Below are 20,436 nucleotides of genomic sequence, written 5' to 3'. Positions count from 1 at the left end.
CTTTCCTGCCATGGCAGGGGGTCGGACTAGATGATCTACTCAGGTCCCTTCTGACCCTAGAAACTATGAAACGTCCCTGCTGATGTGGACATGGCCTTCCAGGTCAACTCAGAGGAGTGTGCTGGGCAGAAGGCAGGTGCACCTTGGGTTCAAGTTCTCCTGGAGACATCAGACAGTTCCAGCTCCAAGAGAATGCTTCTCCCACCCTTCTGCAAATCAGGTGATTCATGTGACTGGCCATGGAGCCATTCACCTAAGGCAAGAACCCTTCTGGAGCCCCATGAGGGTTGCTGCACCCTGGGCTCCTTTGGGTAAACCCAGAGGAGTGCAGAGGAGGGAGGCAATTGCATTCATGGCAGCAATGCTTCCAGGGCTCTGGGACAGTTCCCACCATGGGAGAATGTCCCCATAATTGCTTATCAGCTGGAAGAATTTTTGCAGGCTCTAGCACCCAGGGTTCAACTCCACTTTAGAAATATAAAAGAGCCAAGGCCCCAGGTGTCGGGGCAGAGGCTCCATGGCCAGTCACATGAATCATCTGAATCACACAAATCATCTGCTAAGTCAGTAGTACCTTCTGCAGCAGGAGTCCCTCTCAAGGGAAAAGGCCTCCGGGAACAAGCCTCCTTGACAGCTTGCCCCAAGGCACACTATCAGAAAGTCAGTGCTTTCTCTCTTCCTTGGATGGAGGGAGGGAGGGACAGCAGGCAGAGAACTATGGGATATCAGGTGTTCTCAGTATCCAAGAGGAGCATACAGCTGTTCAAGCTGGTGAAGGAAACAGAGATCTTCCAGGTTGGAAGTGATTTAACTTCCTTGTGAAAGAGCCAGTTCTCTTCTGTAAAAAATCCCTTGAACAACAGGCTTTTCTCCTGGTACAAATGCAATGCTGATCCATGGCCAAATCATCCACATTATGCTGTCCCCTACAGAACATGTGCAGAGTTACTTTATCTTTTACCTGGCAGGGGTCACACAGCAGAAGCTGCTGTTACTGTACAGGCAGTCCTCGGACTTACAATACAATTGGTTCCTGAAAACTGTGTCTTTAGTCAAAATGTTGCAACTCGGAACCAATTTTCTCATAAGAAAATGTTACAAATGGGGGGTTAGTTCCTGAACCAAGGCTCGATATGCTATTTTCACTACAAATACCCCAGAATTTTGTAGTCGATCAATTATAGATGAGAAATATAGCTACATTCATGTATTTATACTGTAAATAGCAATCATATTGATTTGGAAGGACTTCTTTGAGGTGACTTTGCTGAACTTTTTAAAGAGGTCTTGGTAGGACTTTTTGAAGGGTTCTTGGCTGGAGTCTTCTCAGGAGTCTTGGTGGCAGGGTTTTCTGGAGTCTTGCCTGCTTTCTTAAAGAAAGTGTTCAAGGAAGTTTGGACAGATGTTCTCCAGGGAGATGGGCAATATAGTGAACTCGTTCGCTGGTGTGGCGTCACATTGAATCAAGAATTGTGAAGGTGAAACTGACATCAGAACGTTGAAACAGTGTCTATTTATAAACGCTGCAAGTGCGAAACGCTGTAATGCGAAACGTTGCAAGTGGAGGACTGCCTGTATTTATTTCCATAGTATTTCGCTTAAAGCGTGCTCCCCAATTTCCAGCATCTGATATTTACAAAAAAGGTGCATGTCATACACAAGAAAATGAAATGATCATTAGTTTTGAGTCTTTTCTCATAGCTGCAGTATGTAATAGTCAGTTTTGTTTTGCACTTCAGTACTTATAACAACATTTAAGATTGCAGGCCAGACTGTTTTCTGATCCATTTAGTGTCCCAACTGATATCACATGCATGTACATCAGTGCAGGACTGAACCTATACAAAGGTCTCATATCTTTAAGCCAATAATAGAGATCTTCTTCCATAAAGCTGACCTATACCAATATACACACACCCCCCCATCGACTTTTCTTTAAGAGCACACACATTATTAGCACACAAATATACAATTGCCAAAGATCTTTCTGCCCAAAATTATGAGTGTTACAGACAATTTTTCAGCTAAGTCCTTATAATCGAAGACACAGAACTGAAAGTACAAATACTCAGAAATACATGTTTTAATTTGCTTTTTTAGATCATTATAACATTTGAATCCCAGGTTTCACCCTCCATTATGTTTTAGTTTTCTAAAACATCTTAAACTATAGTGGACAAAGAGTGCCAACACAGCTGGCTGCAGCTACACAGCTACTACAGCCCTCCACCTCAATCCCCCACCAGTGAATCCCTACAGTTAAAGGACCCAGAGGCTTTACAAACGTCCCTCTCCTCCCCCTTAATGCTGTACAGACAGTCTAACACTAGGCCTGTGTGAGTAGGCAGCTATTCGATTCGGCTTTGGATTCAGCCACTTCAGATGCCAGCGATCTGATCCAGAGCTCTGGACCGGGTTTCTGCTATGATCCAGACAAAGCACCTCCAAAGCTTCAGAGCTGCCTCGGAGATCCGGCAATACGGTATAATGGGGAATCACTGCAATATCTATAACTTTGTTGTTTGTTGTCTGATTTGGATAAAACTTGCGGGGCTGGCAGCCTCTGCTGAGAGCATGAAGCCTGCCAAGTTTCAAGAAGATCATGCAGGGGTTTGGGGAGAACTGCACCCTAAATTCATGAAAGCGAAACTCATGTCACATGTACGTGTTAAGCCACAGTGGGGTCAAAAGTGCAGGGATGGTAGCCCCTGCTGAGGCCACGAAGCCTGCCAAGTTTCAAGGAGATAAGTGTCGGGGTTTGGGGAGAACTGCACCTCAAGCTGCGAACAAGCAAAAGTTGTGACATGGGTGACCCTGTGTGTATTAAGGTACGCAGCAGAGTGAAAGCTGCAGGCCTGCTAGCCCCTGCTGTGGCCACTAAGCCTGCCAGCTGTCAAGGAGATAGGTGTAGGGGTTCTGGGGCCCTGTACCTCTAGCTGCTGACAGGTAAAACTTGTGACATGGGTGCTTGTGCAGCCCCTGTAGTCTAACACATGCACATGACATAAGCTTTGCTTTCAAATATTTGGGGTGCAGTTCCCCCCAAACCCCTAGACCAATCTTTGTGAAACCTGGCAGGCTTCATGCTCTCAGCAGAGGCTACGAACCCTGCGAATTTCATCCAAATCAGACAAAAAACAACAAAGCTATAGCTATTTCATTGATTCCCCATTATACCCTATGGCCAGATCTTGGAGGCAGCTCCAAAGCTTTTCAGAAGTGGTTTGGAAGCTCCGAACTTCTTCAGAAAGCCTAACAAAGCCAGCGCTTCGATCTGGATATGCTGCTTTGGATGCTGAAGCATCCGAAGCTTCACACAGTCCTATCTAAAACCATGCCTAACACAACAAACACTCTGGCTTCATTCTTAACATTCTTAATTTCCATCTTCTTATCTAGACAACTTTAGAGATAAGGAGCGCTATATCTAATATCAGCATTTGTTAGAAATGATTTCCATTTCCACAGGTTTGAGGCATTTGCATTTAAATGATAAACTAGCTTCCCCATTTTTGTGCAGTTCCTCATTTTGAAGTTAAACATTTTGTGGAGCATTTCTGTGCTGTATTTTGTCTTGTAAGGATGTTGGATTTCATTATGTTATGGCCACCTTACACAGAAGAACAGCTATTCAAAATGCTCAAACCGTAGACTACTAAGAACTAAATCAAGTTGATTCACTTCTTTCAGCCCCAGAACCAGTTGTTCTAAAAAGCAATAATTAAAATAAAGAAATTTAGAAATTCTCTCTCTGAATCACACACAGAGGAGAGAGCTAGTCAGTCTACATGAAGATAATTGGAGTCACCTATTACTATACCCCACTTTTGTAGCTTCTTCGATCTCACTGTTCTCTGCCAGCATTTCATGGTTATCTTCACCATACTGAAGATAATACATACTATCAATGGTACAGGGCTTAACACTATGTATTCTTATTTAAGCACGAATTTGAACAATCAAACACCAGGCCAATCCTTCACTGATTAGGAATGGTCAGGCAGCATCTGAAGTGAATTTCTATTGTTTGCTTTATTACACACAAACTTGTGGTTGGCAACCTTCAAATCTATACTCCACAATTTGGCTTTCAACTGAAATTAAAGAAAGATCCTCCAACTGTGACTGAGCTATGGCAGAACATAAATACTACTTAAGTTTTAAAAACCTGCATTCTCTGCTTGCAACCGTTATAACCAATATTTAATAGAATCTTGAACACAATGGACAGATTTGGGACAAAAATCTTACTTTTCTCAGAAACTCTAACATAACATTTTACACTTGTTTCATATTTCAGTTACCTACCAAAAGCTAGAAGTTTATTGCCAAGATCTAGAATACTAATGTGAGAGACGTCTTGGAATTAATGTCCATTTTACCATGCTTTTCTTAAAATAATGCATTGGTGTGAGATGCATCTCAAATACAAATAATATAAATAATTCTTTGTGAGGTATTTTTAATGTTTCATAATCACACAAAAAACAGAATAGCTTGTGCTGCTGCTGAAAGTTGTAAAAATATTTCTTCAGGTGACTGCATAATAGTATTCAAAACATAAAGAAATAAACTTTCTAGTTATCTTCTAAATTAGTCAATAGTTTACCTTTTACTTCAAAATCAAACATTCTCTTTCTGGCTTGTACTCTAAATTGTTTTTCTCATGGAAAATTAGCTTCAATTTCCAAGTCATCAGGCAGTTCCTTAGTCTCAGTCAGGATACTCATGCAACCCTTACCAGAACAGTAGGACACCCTTCAAGGCATGTAAGAGGATGCATAGTTCACTTGATACTGCTTCATTTTACTGAACTTACCTCAATCTGCAATGCTGACTTCTAAACTACCATGCTACTGGCAGCATGTTCAAAAATCCAAAGAAATGTTCTTTCATACTAATTCTGTCCCCTCTTCCTTATTTTCTGCTTGTTCAGAATCAAATCTAACAAACCAAAGTCATCTGCATGTCTACTAATGTCTTCAGTATAATGAAATAGAATAATACGTGCCCTCTTTCAAGGAAGAAATGATTTCCTTCTTGATCACATATCCAAGAATTTGAATAGTTTTTGCCCAGGTAGCATTTGTACGTTTCCTTTGACGAATTTCAATGGGGATGTTTTTTCATACAAGGTCATATTTCCCAAGAAACTCCACAGATTTAAAAACTTTGCTATTGGGGAATAAATACACTTGGTCTGTTGAACCTTAAAAGGAATCATTTTCTAATCTGTACAGCCTGCTCAAACAAAAAACAGTTTACTGATGTTTTATAAGTCTTTCCACTAATGATAGCTGTTCTTATGATCTACAGTTTTTTCTTGTTTTATTAGAATACTCAATACATTTTTCCAGTCTCCAATACCATTACTCTGAAATCACAAGTAAATGAAGCAATAGACAGATTCTGCTCAAGTGAAAAGCTGGCATAAGAAATGGAAGGCTGAAAATGTTCTTTTGTAACAGTCCAGAGAAACATCCTTACAATTTCTACTAGCCCACAATCACAAGCACCAGACAGACTCCATCACAGGTTCTGACCATTTAGCAAGATCCTTCACAACAATATTTAGTTTCCTCCTCTGTAGACTTCCCCATATTCTGTGCGTTTACATCAAGTTATTGTTCCAAAATACTTCCATATCCAGATGTATCAATGGTGAAAACACTGTCCTCTCACTCTCTTTTTTCAGACTTGTTGGAACTATTAGACATAAACTGTCTTTGTTTATATGTTATTTTCAAAAGTGGGAGTGCCAATACCTTGGTTGAGTGATCATTCGTAAGTAGAAGATTCCAAAGTATCAGTTGGAGGCTAAAGAGTTAATTTCCAAAATCTTAAAAGTATTTAACTTTGTTTCACAAACTTTGGCTTTCCTTTTAGCTGTGATACTCAGCTCCAGGGAGGTGTTTACTTTTTCATAAAAGTGTATTACTATCACAACGTGGATACCTCACTATCATTTCTGCATTTGACCCAGATGGTTAGAACCATTCCTGAAGACAATAAGCCAAGTACATGTATAACAAACATAAATTATTTGAGGAACTTCTAAACAAATCCAAAATAAGTAGTCCAAATAGAAGGTGCCTCCTCCTGTCATCTGCTGCCGTTTGCAAATTCTACGAAATTACCAATTTTAACAGAAGCAATCACTGCCTGCAAATAATAAATGTTTCACATTTACAAACCTTTTCTTTTGAGATTCTCAACTTCTTACTGTGGTAGTTAGTTGCCTACTTCATATCCCTAATCATAAAAATAGAGATCATTCCACAGAGAACATTAAGATGTTAGTAGGTATCTCAAGAAAGAGATATCTCAAGCCTCTGTGCTTGTAAGAATTTTTTTTTAATCAAATATTAATTTGTACTACTTGGAAGTAATGAAATCACTTTAACTCCATCATGAAGTGACTGTGTGGTACTACGATTATTTAAGTAACGTATGAAGGAATATTGCTTTGTTCTATAATTTGGCTAATGCTAATTTGTCTTGATTGGCTTTCCCTTTACTATATGTAACATCTGCAATATTAACGTAATCTGACTACAGATGAAAAGAAAATTCACTGATACCACACAGTATGATAAAACTTATGTTACAGCCACATACACTCAAAATGCAATCAAATACTGCTTTCATTTTATTGTTCAAAATGCTTTAAATAAAAAATGTTCTATTCCAGTCATGTTAATGGCACACCAACATTAAAGGAACATAGTCAGCATTTTTATGCCTCTTAAAATTAGGCGTCTTAAAAGTTGAGTGTTTTTGTGTATCATAGCACTGCAAAAGAAAATAAAGTACATATACAGTTAAAAATGCCAGGGGAATGCTAAAAGTATAGTACGCCCTGTACTCTCTGTATGGTCCCCTTTCCAGTTTTTTCTTTGCTTTGTCTTTCATAGGGAAAGCCCACAAAAAAAGACCCAAAGAACTGGCCCCCTAACAGCTGCCACCATCCAAGCACAATAAGAATAAATACCAGCTGCTTATACTGGTTCATACAAGTTAGCTGTAAACACTATAGCTAGGTACCTGGAGGCCCAAACCTCCAGTGGAATCTGTACCTTCTCCTGTGTAGCCTGGTCCAAATGATCACTCCACCTTATACCTCACTTAAGAACTCTAAGAGTTTGTGTATAGCACAGTAGTAAAGCAGATCATGGGTGGGAGGTATGGGAATAGGAGGGGGGTTGGGTTGGGGGAGACGACACTGATCTTTTCCCAAATTAGTTTTTATAAGCATGTGAAATGCCTTGGATCAAATGACAGGGTCTAGTAAACAATTAGTGCTGTAGTGAAGAGGCAGCAGTCTAGTAATTGCAAGTGCTTCCTTTGTGTAATCCTTTGGAGGAATTTTACTTCCTGAGTGGCCCCTAAGAGGAGAAAGTAGTAGTTTTCCTGTGTTTGCCTTTAATTTCTTTGTTATATAGATTTATACTGTAAAGCACTACAGGCCCTATGTAGAGCCCCCGACAACAATGTACCAGACAGTATTTGCCTGCATTGTGAGAGGTATTTTCCATGATTTATATGTAACATCTATGGTCAAACTTGCAAAGAAAAAAATCTGAGGAATGTAGCCCAGCAAAGGAAGGGATTTTTCTCATTAGCTGTGCCTTGCTTGAGCTTGAGGTGGAGGAGGGAAGGAAGCTCAGAAAGAGCCACAAAGAGAGGAGAGAAATACCAGTAGGGGCTATTACTTTGTGTCACATTTTTAAATAGTAAAACATAAATGAATAAATAAAATTATTTCAGACTTAAGGAGTGCAATAAAGCACCAGACACATTTTTCTAGTTTTCTAGCTGCTTCCTTATCTTCAAATACTGAGCTTGTTCTGTAGCCTCAACATCAAAAAGCAAACATTCAATAAAGAATGAGTATACCAAGAAGGAAAAACATTATGGTTGTTATAGTATCTTTAAATGCAAATAAAGTGCTTGAAAGCATGATTGTGCTGTTTCACACTAAAAAAAAACAAACATTCAGTTTAGTCTGGTTCCTACTTTTTTCCCCACTCAACCTCCTAATTTTGCATTGTAAGATAAATTGGGCAATTTATACTTTGGCTTACTTTAATTAAAAAATAATAACATATAGCAAATAGTCACCGACTAATAGATACTTGAGTCCCCTGCTAAAAGGCAATGCACAACAACAATAAAATGAAGAGAAAAATCAGCCAGGGAAAACTAAAGGTTTCAGCACAAAAACATTTCAGAGGCCTCCAGTAAGTCTATGCACCTAATGAAAACATGTATTCCCAGTTAACATAGTACCACAGTACCACTTCTATGCTGCTTGCACTAGACAAGTTTGACTGGCACATAAAATGGCATCAGTGTTCCCCTTCTCATAACTTTGGGTATGGGCAAACATACATTTGAACGCTATTGAAAGAGGAGGGGGAAGCTGTGGTTCAGGAATATGCAACAGTTGTGCCTATAGCAAGACCAGTTAGCTAATGCACCCTAACTTTGAATGAAACAAGGCTAAAGTTGGAAAAGCTCTGCTACACTTGTACTGCTAGAGTCATGCAGAAGTAACAATGGCATCATAACAGATAGTACTGGTATGCTTGGATATCAATACAATTGTTACATCTGTCTATTTGTTCATTCTGCCTTAGAGATTTTTACAGCACAAAGTCTTTCTTGAATAGTTAGGAAGTATCTAGTGCAACAGTTCCCAAACTATGGGTCGTGACCTCAAATGGGGTTGCAACTTCAGCCGATGGGGTCATGACAAACATGCCCCCCGAGATTTCTGCATCTACAGCAGTGTGGGGCTGCAACTGGGCCAGACCAGCTCCAGGCAGGAGCCTCCTCTGCAACCCAGCAGATGGGACGAATTGTGGGAGGGCATGATAGACCACCATAGCCACCAAGGTGAGGCACAGTAGCAGCCGTGGCGTGATTTTTGCCCACGTTGCTGCCGGGTGAGCAGGGGGCACCTCAACTTGGCAACCATGGCGGCGCAGTGCTCCCCCCCTCCCACGCTGGGTCCTGCCCACTGGGCCACAGAGCCCCCGGGGAAGAGGGCAGCAGGGTGGGGAGCTCCAAACCTGCAGCGGGCAGCCTGCATCCTCCCCCATCATGGGCTCCACTCCGGCAGTGCTGTCTGCCGGGGGACGGAGAAGAAAGGCTCTACACCCAGCTGCAGCTGCAGTAGCCACTGGCTCCCATGGGTAGCAGCCAGGCCTTGGGCGTGCTGGAGAGGGCAGAGGGCTGTGGGCGGGGAGTGAGGGGCACCTGGGGTTGTGGGAGGCTGAAGGGTGGAAATCAGGGGCCATGCTGAGAAAATGGGGTCATAAATGGGGTCACACTGAGGAAAAGTTTGAGAAGCACTGCTCTAGTAATTTGTGTGTAAATAAAGCCCTTAAGCATCACAGGCATTTTTAAGTAATGAACAGGTTAACACACCTTTTCTTCTGCTTTCAGGTTATCAAGACAGGGACCACTCAGATTCCCCAGTGTTCAAATCTCAATTCAGGTCACATCAAAATTGAAAATAAATTTGGCACATTCATTACAGCAATAGGCCACAAAATGAACCCATTCTGCATTTTAGCACTATTTGACCTCATTTCTCAACAGGAGGCCAGAGCTCAAACAGCAAAGGAATCCTGCATTGCCTACAGTGAAGCTAGGAAGGTTGCACACTTTTTTCCTGGTATTCTTCCTAGCCCAGGGACAGGCAATTATTTTGGGTGGAGGACAAGTTAATGAGATTTGGTGAGCTTTCAAGAGCCACAGGGGTAGCCCCACCTTTGACAGTTCCCCGCCCCCTTGGTTGCCATCTTGGGACCAGAAGTCCCGCTCTTGACACCTGACCTTTGCCACGGGAGGTCCCTCCCCTTGCTCCTTTTGTGGGGGAGAGTTGCCACCTTAGAACCAAAAAAACCCAATTCATACACTAAAAGTCAAACACCTACTGTAACATATTTTAGTTTTATTACAGAAAATATTTTTGTCATGATTTGTGCTTGCATACCATATATAAAAATGACTGCAGAATAACTAAAAGCTAAAGTCTTAGTCTCGTATACTGTCCGGGCAGTGTGGGTGTGTGTGCAAGGCAGAGGGGGCTGTGAGGGGGTGTGGCTGTGTCTGGGGGGCATAGGGTATGTCGGAGGTTGTGTGTATGTGGGGGATTGTGGGGACAGGGTGTGGGTCTGTGACATTTGTTGGGTGTGAGGGAGGGTGGAGGATGTGGGGACCCCCCCTCACTCCCACCATGGCATGCAGCCACAGCAGACAGAAGTGGCAGCAGCAGCAGCAGCATGCGGGGGCGCTCGGGGTACTAGTGTCCAGCACAGGCACTGGTACCAGGCATTTCGCAGCTCTGGCCAGCATTGCACATTGCAGCGAGGAGCACACCGCCCGCCAGGTGGTCTCTATCACTGGCACTCACCACGGCACACACTAGATTCCACCCTTCAGGCACAGCTCGCTAGAGCCAGCTGCCTTTCCCACCCCCTGCAGGGCTTCCCTCCCATGCAGCACGAGTGCAGGGGCTGCACATGTGCATTGGGGAGTACCAGCAATAGAGACAGTCAAGCAAGGGCTGCACTTCACTGCGATGTGCAATGTTGGCCAGAGCTGCACAACACTGAGCACCAGTGCCTGCACTGGGCACGAACACCCTGAGTGCCCCCACCTGGTGTTGTTGCTGCCACTGCTATCTGCTGGGGCTGCGTTCCATGATGGGAATGGGGGTGGGGGGGGAGTCCCCACACACCCCCACCCTCCCTCACACCCACACTGCCCATCTGAGCTCTGCACTGCTGCCACCCTCTCCACACAGGCTCTGCATTACCACCCGCCCTAGCCCCATGCTCCCACCCAGCTGTAGCTCTGCCCCATCCCCATCACTTTCCTACCTGCTGCCCAAAGTAAGCAGGACACTGGGGAAGCTGAGCAGTAGCAGCAGCCCTGCCTGGAACCCTGCTGCTGGCTGGCTGCGCCAGACCCTTCTGCCCAAGAAGGTGGGAATGAGGTACAATAGGGTATGCTGGGAGTCTGTGCATGTGAGCTCCTTGCTCTCACTCTCATGGGCAAAAGAGCTGGATGGGGTGCTATTCACTGGAGGGCGCCACGGGCTGGATGAACGTGCCTGAAGGGTGGAATCTGGCCTGTGGGCCATATTTTTCCTGCCCCTGTACTAGCCAGTAGCTTCAGCCAGGGAATACAACACTTATAAATTAAACTTATAAAAAAAGTCCAAAAGATTATCTTTGGATAAAACTGAAGGCTTCGCAATTCCTAGAGCAACTCAGATCTCATTTCATTTTATTTTCTTGAACTTGTTTTACTTTCTTTCTTTTCTTTTTCAAACAAATCAGTAGAATTATTTATAATTATTTAAATAAGGCACAAAGAAAACACAGACAGTTCCATGCTCTATTTTAAAACTGCATCTAAGCTGTAGAGAGATGCAGGGAGATGACCCAAATCTGTGCACAACTGCACACCTGTATTTACATATGCAGTCATTTTTTCAGATACATGCAAACCTGGTTGTCTCACATGAAAGCAGCCTGTTAGGCATTCAAGCAGTAAATGACATTAAAATCATCAACCTGGCATACATTACCATGATAATTATATATGTAAATAAAGGGGTGCAATGACAGGTGTATGCTGCAAGTGAATCTTTGACTAGGTCTTTTAAATGGCATTAAGTCATAGATTTGATTAAATACCCTAATCTAAAACATTTAAGGAAAGAGGAATGAATCTATTTTATCTTCCCAGGCCACACAAAGGGAAAAATTCCATTTGCCCTTTTAGTAAATTACTGGTAACGGTTCAAGGCACACCTCCATTTCAAATGGTAGGCTCCCTCAGATATCAGTCATGTAATTAATTCACTGTGTGCATGTTTTGTTTATGTCAATGTTAAATTTCCCTTCAGTAATGGTAAAAATCAACACATGCACTAAGTTCACATCAGAATTTCAACACAGCTTTTTTTTCTGAGGGTTTTGTTGTTGCTGTTGCAGTAGCAATCTTAGGTGACAATCTAGTTTCTCAGTACCAAGAATATAAAGAGTGAAATGTGAACTGAAGTATGATACTGTAAATAATATACCAATGTGCTTGTAATCTGGTTATAATACATCAAGATGAATTCCAGAACTACAGGAAATAACTAACAGCCATGTTGTGTCAGCTACTGCTCAGAAGCAAGGATAAAAGGGGTTTTTAAGTTGCACTCTGATATAGGGGCCACATTCAACCTCAGTCCCACAGTAATACAGAATGCATGAACTGCTTTTTCCAACTATCCCTGATACACTAGCTAACCAAAAATGGATTATGGAATTTCTACACAAAAAGCCTTGTCCAGGCCCTCTCTCATGAATCTGTGGAATGGCTAGCTGCAAAGATGGATGCATAACTTGGTTTTAACAGTCACTTACAATATTTACCTGAATCCAAGATGACTCAATTTAATACAACCCCCCAATAATTAGATTCTATACATGGAAAATGTGTAAATCTGTTATAAGTTTCCATGTATATTATCTAATTATTGGAAGGTTATCTTGAATTCATCCCTCCTACTGCTGTACCAGAAAAAGCAGTGGAAGGAGCCAGGTAGTAGGGGTAGCAGTGGGAGCAGGTGTTAGGGGGAAAGTGGCAGAGCAGGGCAGTGCACAAGACAGTGGGAGGGAAGGTGGTGGGGGAAGGGGTCAAACAGCCTGATCCCTGTGCCTTGCCCCTCCACACCTTACCTCTTGCCACCTAGTCCTCCCCACTACTTGCTTCCCCTGCTATCTGCACCCCCCCAGCCCTGCTGCCTTTTTCTCCATGTTAAATAGCAGGAGGAACCCCTCTTGGATTCAAGCCAATACTGTATTAAAAACTACTTTTTATACTCAATATATATTTCTCATGACATCAAGGAGAAACAAATCAATCTATTATAACCATATTCAGGGATTTTTTTATCCCTTCTGATAAAGTAAAAAAAAATTAACATCCTCTTCTATGCTTTTTTGTTTCCTATTATCTGTTACAGCTATATAAGGAAATAATCCCACTATTCCCACTGATCTGAAACTTCCATGAAAATGGTCTTTCTATACTAACAAACTGCCAATAGGGAAGTGGATCACAAGTCACAGGTCTTAAAAATTAAATGCTTCTTCACTGTGTTCTTAGCGGTTTATCTTTCTCTTATTTTGAATTTATTAGCAGTCAACCTTCTGCTACCTTTCCACATAAGGGCATCATTTAGCATACATCAATATACTATATGCAGACAACTAGGAAAATATATACATATGCATTAACATTTAGGACTTGACCCAAAACCCACTGAAGTAAACGGGAATCTTTCCATGGATTTCAACACGTTTAGGACTAGGCCTAGGATCAGGCCTTTAATTTTCACTATTATATCAGTCAATATGCAATTTCTAAACTATTAACAAGCAACAACAAATTATGCCAGGCTTTTACAAAAACCTATTAACTTCTCCCCTTTTCTTTGGATGCTACTCTTCCTACCTGATCTCTCAGCTGCTGAACAGAAGTCTGAAGGTTCAGAATCTGGTTGAAGAGAGGGCTCTGCAGCACTGACTTGAGTAAGTTCAGTTTTTCCTCATTTGCTGTGTCACCTCGTTCCCGTAATTTTGCCTGCAGGCGTTCCACTGCCTGGAGGGCCCTTTGTGTATCTGTAGGCATATTCATTACTAGTCAGCAGCAGCTTAGAAAAGGGCACATACAGGCATTTCTGACTACTCAAACATCACTTTTCTATCTCCCCGAACTAGAAAACACAAGTGATTTTCTTCTACATTGGTCAATTTTTCAAATTTTAAATATGAAAAAACCAGCCCAAATCAGTCCTCATTTGCATTGGTGAAATTCCGTTTGAAGTTAATGACAATGCAAGAACTAGGGGGAGTTGCAGATCTGACCAGGCGGAGTTTGCAAATTAAACTGTTCAGAAAACAAGAGGTGAAGGAAGCATGACTACAGATACATTTCAATAGTCAGTATTAAAAATACATTTAAGAAAAAGCAGTTGACTTTATAAATTATTTTTTGCAAAAAAATGTAACATTTTCCAACCAGCTTTAATAACTTTTAAAGGTGAAATAAAATTAAAACAGACAATGATAGTAAATAGTCCATAAGTCAAAAATCAAGTAGATTATATGCAAAATTTGGGAGGTAATTCAGATCAAAATACAGGACAACAAAAGCATCAGGTATTTTTTAACTATAGTAGGTGTCCATGACAAAACTTAACTCAACTGTCTCGTATATAAGTATATAGATCTATCACGTAAACTTGGATCGGCCACAAACAGTGTTACATAAAAACTTACCTATTGTTTCCAGCATGCTTTTCTCTACCTAGCTTCTGTTTCAAACTGGTAAACAACAGCTAAAAAATAACAGAAAAGATAATGGTGACATCCACAGAATTTTAAGAATCAAGTATTTACAAATGAATAAATAAACCTGAACTCAAGAAAAAAAAGCACTGTAACCTCTCATCAATCAAGTTAAACTAGGATTTCATTCAAAGCCACTTCTCAGCCCCACCCCCAAAAAAACTATTTCTAAGCTTCCATTTTATTTGCATGCTGTGTAAGGTGTACTGTACTATTTTAACCAGAAGCTATGGATAGGGTTTTAAGTGACACTGTACAGCATTCAATGGCTTTATATTACAGTGCTTCGTTCACTGCATTGTCATTTTCTGTCACACAAATTTCATTTTGCAAAGGTATAGGTTGTAGCTGTGTTAGTCTAAGGACATAGGCAGACAAGGTTCTTTGGGTGAATCTGGTATCCTTCATTTTGAAACGTTGAGTTTAAACTCAAAGAATCATGATTTTATAACAAAAACCAAGAAAAAACATGAGTTTCATACAATAATAAGGAAACATCATTATTATTTACATGGCACCAAACTTTTGTTAAGCACATCATAATCAAGAGCTACCGAAATCAAACAGACAATGTACAAAGGAAGTAAAACAGGATACAACAAAACAAAGGGATGAACTGTGGCTCCGTGTTCCATGACCCCCATTTATTTATGCTGAATATATATTACTATCAGCACAGGGTTGGGATATCTTAATTACTCATGTGATGTGAAACTGTAACATAAGTTATGTAAATCAACCAATAAAACATTATGTAACACCCCAACAGCATGTATATGGTGTGAGTGATATTAATAAAAATTTAAATGGTTTAAAAATCACTATAAGGATTATTTTTTCTATAATCCATCTGCAAATCCAAGTGCCTTAGTTATCATGAATACAAATGTGCAGGACTGGAGAAGGACCACAGGGCTACACAAAATCTGTGATATAACCTGAAATAAAATCACAGCTTTAAAGCCCAATATCCCACCTTTAAAGCCTAGCCTATCCTGTAGTACCATGGCAGAATAATTTCTACCTCTATCTTCTATATGACTAGGAATTATTGGATTTGCAAAGAGCTATACTTTCTAACAGATTGTTAAGATGAGGAGTCTTCGGGGCTTAGAAGGGTTAGATTCCTCCAACCTGACTTTCCAGTTGCTAGATACACAAACCCCAAAATGTACTAAATCAAATACCTTATTTGAGGTCCTTATTTGGGCATGGAGAAGTTTACTTAATTGCAAGAATAAATCTTCAGCTCTGTTGTCTTTGTGACCTATTCACACCAACAAAATACCTCCTTCAAGCCTGGCCAATGCTTCTTTTAAATATCCAGTGAAGACTAAGATTCAATTCCTCAACAAAAGATGCATCGCAATTGAGAAGAAAGATGTCAAGGGATCTGGTGCGCCCCCACAACACTGCAGCTGCTATGCACAACATCAGGCCCATCCAACTTGCAGCCCATGGGCTGCATGCAGCCTGATGGGGGTTAATTTGCAGTCCCACCTGGCCGCCATTCCCATGGCTCCAGCTATATCAGGAGCCAGGGTCCCTGACCTTCCCATCCCTCCTTCAGCTTACCCTTCTTCTCTCCACAACAGGGGCAAGGTGGCACAGCACAGCAAAGCCCACAGGCCTGGGGGGACCCTGCGGCCAAAGTGCCTGCTCAGCATGATGCAGCCAGAGAGCCCACAGCCAGAGTATTGGGGGTGGGACTCAAGGCTAGGGTAGCCGTGCAGTGTGGTGCAGGGCAAGGGGCTACTGTACAATGTGCTATTGTGCAGTGACGTGGCACCTATACGCCATGCAAGCTGGGGGTTCATAGCTGATGCTGGTGCAGCCCCCGGCCACGTAAGAGATTGAACAGCTGTACACTAAGTCAATCCATGGCATAACAACACCAGTGACCAGAAGTTACTGTATCTATTATATGGCATAAATCTCCAATAACTATGGATGCAGTGATAAGAGATTTTTTTGGACCAATACCGATGGCTGATTTTTAATGAGCCGATACAAATCCCATTGCTGATGTGCAGCTTGAAAAGCAGCCGGGTCCAGCTAGTAAGTCTGGTGTCAGGGAAGGGGGATGGGAGGATGGAGCATGGGGGAGCAGATCGAGGCCCCCGTGCTGAGGGAGGGAGTGGGGCTGGGGCAGACACTGCCCAGCTGTCTGGGGCGGGGCACGCAATGGAGCCACAAGCAGCTCACCCCGGGGAATGGGCAGGAGTGGGGGCTCCCAATGCTGTGGGCACCCAGGGAGGGCTTTGGTAGTGTGTGCCTCTGGATCTGCATGCGGGGTGAGGGTGGGCTGCTGCTATGGGCTGGGGCCAGGGGCAGCATCAGGCTCTTCCCTGCAAGAGCTGGGCTGGGGGCTGTACTCAGAGTGGGCAGCGGCGGTGATGTTGGGAGGGGACCTATAACAAATTTTAGGGTGGCTGCAGCCCCCCTCTTGCCCTAGCCCCACACACAAATACAGGGGGCATGCAACCCCCATGCCCTCCCAGAGTGCGCACACTGCTGGGAACTGCCCCCCCCGCCCCACTGCACCCCTGGACGAGCCACTTGCGGCTCTGTTCCATGCCCCACCCTACCCCCAGCTGGGCAGCGCCTGCCCTTGCCTCAGCTCCACCTTTCCCTCACTGCATGGGCCTCGATCTGTGCCCCCATGCCTCTTTCCCCACAACAGACTTACTAGCCAGACCCAGCTGCTCTCCCCGCTGCTGGGCTGTGCTTCTGGCCGCCTGCATGCTGCACTGCAGCTGCACACATGCACAGGGCATTTATCAGCCACAGCAGCCAAAAAAGCCGATTGCCGATACTCTCAATTTTCATTATATCAGTGTCGATCCAATCTCGGTCTGATATATTGGTGCGCCTCTACCAAGAACTATACTGAATTCAAGACCTTAGCTTCATCATATTCCCAGGTTATAAATAACAGATTTTGTCAAAGAACCCATCGTGCTTTACATTTTTAGACACCTTCTCTAAAACTGTTAAGAAACTGTACATTTACTCTCATTCAGATTTCTGTATTTCACCAATGCCCCCTTATTAAATGACTTCAAAAGTGAAGCAAGGTCTTACTGTGTTCTTTTGTTGGTGGGTTATATCAGTAACCTGGCCAGCACTGACTGAAGCAGTTAACCAGATGAGCAGGGATCCGGGTTTTCTGTTTCCCACAAAAAAACAGAGAAAACCACAGATTTCCTGTTTTAATCAGAGAAAATGCGGATTTCCCCTTTTAGCAGGAAAACCCACGAATGTCCCCCTTTTGCAAAGAGCTCTGCTGCCTAGCTGAGTTCCAGTCTCCAAGAGCTGTTCGCAGAAGGGGCGGGAAACCCCCAGCACTGCCCGAAGGGGAAGGGGGAGGGGGAAAGGGCAGGACCCGATGCTCATACTTACTGGAGGCTGCCTCATAATCACACTTCATTCCTGGAGGTAAGAGGGGCTTGAGGGTTGTAGGCAGGGCTGGGGAGGAAGCTGGCTTGGGGCTGAGGGAGCGAGGATGTGTTGGGGGAAGACATGGAGTGCCTGCCTGCTGGTGGGCACTCCTGGTGGGAATTTCCCCAACACCTTCCCCTCCCGCAGCCTGGGCGGGCAGGTGGGGAGGAAGAGAGGAACAGAGCACTCCCTGGGGTGTGGTGGCAGAAGGGCACAACCAGCCTTCCACCTCAGCTCACTCTGTGCCTGCTCCAAACTGTAGTTTTTTCCCCAGTATTCTCTTGGTAGTTCAATTTTTATTAACTAAAACTAATTCTGACTTCAGATATTATCTATTTGTATTAATGAGGTATCCAGGGTCAAAGCATTCTCTCTCTCTCTCTCTCAAGCATTTATGATAAAAAATGGTCCATATCCCAAAGAGCATAGTATCTGAGCTTAAAGTGGATTTAATTACCCAAGCTTCTACTAGAGCTGAGGTTAAAAAGAGTTTCCCACCCTTACATTGACTTCAACAGCGTCCACACTAGCATATATAATTCTGGTGAGGATACCTGCTGCTGCAATATTAATATGAGGAATTAGTATCTTTGCTGGGATCAATAAAAAAGCATGGGGGTCAATTATAAGATAAGTACATCTTTAAGATCAGATTGTTTAGAGCTTAAATATCTATTCCCACTGATTTCAATGGGAGGAGACATAGGATAACAGATTACTTATGGAAATCCTCTACTTAGGGAATTCCACATAAATCACATTTGAAGCCTTTATTATTTTAAGATGTTGCCTCTTTTATTATTGTTATTATACTAATGACTAAGAACCCCTGTCATGGGTGAGGGCCCCACTGTACAAGATACCATACAGATAACTAACAAAGACACTCACTATCCCAGAAAGCTTAGTTCGCATGTCAGGCAGAATGAACAAAATAGACAAATGGGACTGTAGGAGGATGAAATAATGTAAAGGTACATTCGAAAAAGAACAGTCTTGGAATCATGTAGGTGGTAATATAACAAAAGTAACTACTGAAATTAAGCATTTGTCCCCTGTTATCACTGTACAAGATAAATTAATAGAAAGAGGCAAATAAACATAATTTTATTCTTTCAGTTCTCTAGCACTGCCCTGTCTGTCAGCGTGTTGCTTCTTAGAATCATGGAGAATTAGGGTTGGAAGAAACCTCCAAAGGTCATATAGACCAGGGGCAGGCAATTATTTGGGCTGAAAGATTTGGGGATGATACTGATAGCTGATTTTTAAGGAGGCATATTGACTGATACGGATCCAGTTTCCAATACCAGCCTGGCAGCTTGGAGAGCTGCATGCAGCTGGTAAGTCTGGTGTGGTGGAAGGGGAGGGCGAAGGAAAGGGAAAGATCAAGGCCCTGCGGTGAGGGAGGAGTGGAGCTGGGGATGGAGCAAGTGTTACCCAGCCGGAGTGAGACAAGCACAGGACAGAGCTGCAGCTCATTCAGGGGGGCATGGGGGAACGGGCAGCTCTCACTGCTCTGTGCTGTTCACCCAGGAGCCACTGGTCTGGCACTCGCCCACTCATCCAGCGGCTCCCGCCGCTGCTCGTCCAGGAGGATAGGCCGGGAGGGGGAGGGGGTGTTCCCCTCCCCGCCCCATGCAGATCCAGGGGCATGCACCTCCCCATGCCAGGATGACTGGTGGGAGCAGCAGCAGGAGCCGCCAGACAAGTGGATAAGCACTGGACCAGCAGCTCCCAGACAAGTGGCACGCAGAGGCGGGAGCCACACCCTCCCAGTCTGTGTACACCCCAGACAAGCCACAGCTCAGTCCCATGCCTGCCCCAGTGGGGCGGCACTTGCCCTAGCCCCTGCCCCACTCCTTCCTCACCATACGGACCTTGATCTGTGCACCCACGCCTCTTTCCTCCCACCTCCCTTTCCACCACACCAGACTTATAAGCTGTTGGGCTCTGCTCCTCACTGCCTACATGCTATGCTGCAGCTGCACACACTCATGGGCATTTATTGGCCAAATTATCAGCCACATCAGGCCAATTTTTAATACGATCTATTTTCTTTATATCTAATCCAACATCAGACCAATGTATCGGTGCGCCTCTACCAAGAGCTGTACTGAATTCAACACCTTAGCTTCATCATGATATTTCCAGGTTATAAATAACAGATTTTGTCAAAGAACCCATTGTGCACCTCTAGCTGGAGGGCGACTTAATGAGTTTTCTGAGCTGCTGAGGGCCATGCATGCACACACACATTCTCTCATTCTTACATACACCGTCTCACTCTCACACTCTAGTGCACACACACAGATACACACACTCTCTCTTACTTTCTCACACACACACACATACACACACACAAGCTCCCCATGGATAGACTGATGCTGGCATGACTGATGCCGGCATAAGAGCATCAGCGGGACTGGAAGCATGAGCCCTCCCAGGGCTGTAGCATCTTATGTCTGCTCCTCCCTGCCCAACCCTTACCCCCCCTCTCATCCCCAGTGTCCAGCTTGGCTGACACCAGCAGTCAGAAACAAGGCTGAGAGCTTGCTCCATGACACTGACCTTC

The 20,436-nt window shown here is 43.4% G+C and overlaps 1 protein-coding gene across 1 annotated transcript in view; it reads right to left on the bottom strand.

Moving 5' to 3' along the window:
* The window catches only part of MPDZ (multiple PDZ domain crumbs cell polarity complex component), a 138,323-nt gene that overhangs the window by 107,078 nt on the left and 10,809 nt on the right, over positions 1–20,436 (bottom strand). Inside the window, exons 2-3 of the mRNA XM_019554872.1 lie at positions 14,355–14,413; positions 13,528–13,694 (exon numbers count right to left, since the gene is read on the bottom strand). Coding sequence (XP_019410417.1) covers positions 13,528–13,694; positions 14,355–14,370 — 183 coding nt within the window. The 5' untranslated portion in view covers positions 14,371–14,413. The remainder of the gene's footprint in view (positions 1–13,527; positions 13,695–14,354; positions 14,414–20,436) is intronic.

This window comes from Crocodylus porosus, unplaced genomic scaffold (genome assembly GCF_001723895.1).
Source record: "Crocodylus porosus isolate Cpor-Errol unplaced genomic scaffold, CroPor_comp1, whole genome shotgun sequence".
Lineage (NCBI taxonomy): Eukaryota > Metazoa > Chordata > Crocodylia > Crocodylidae > Crocodylus > Crocodylus porosus.
Note: the sequence above shows the minus strand (reverse complement) of the source record. Positions and strands in the feature narration are given on the sequence as shown.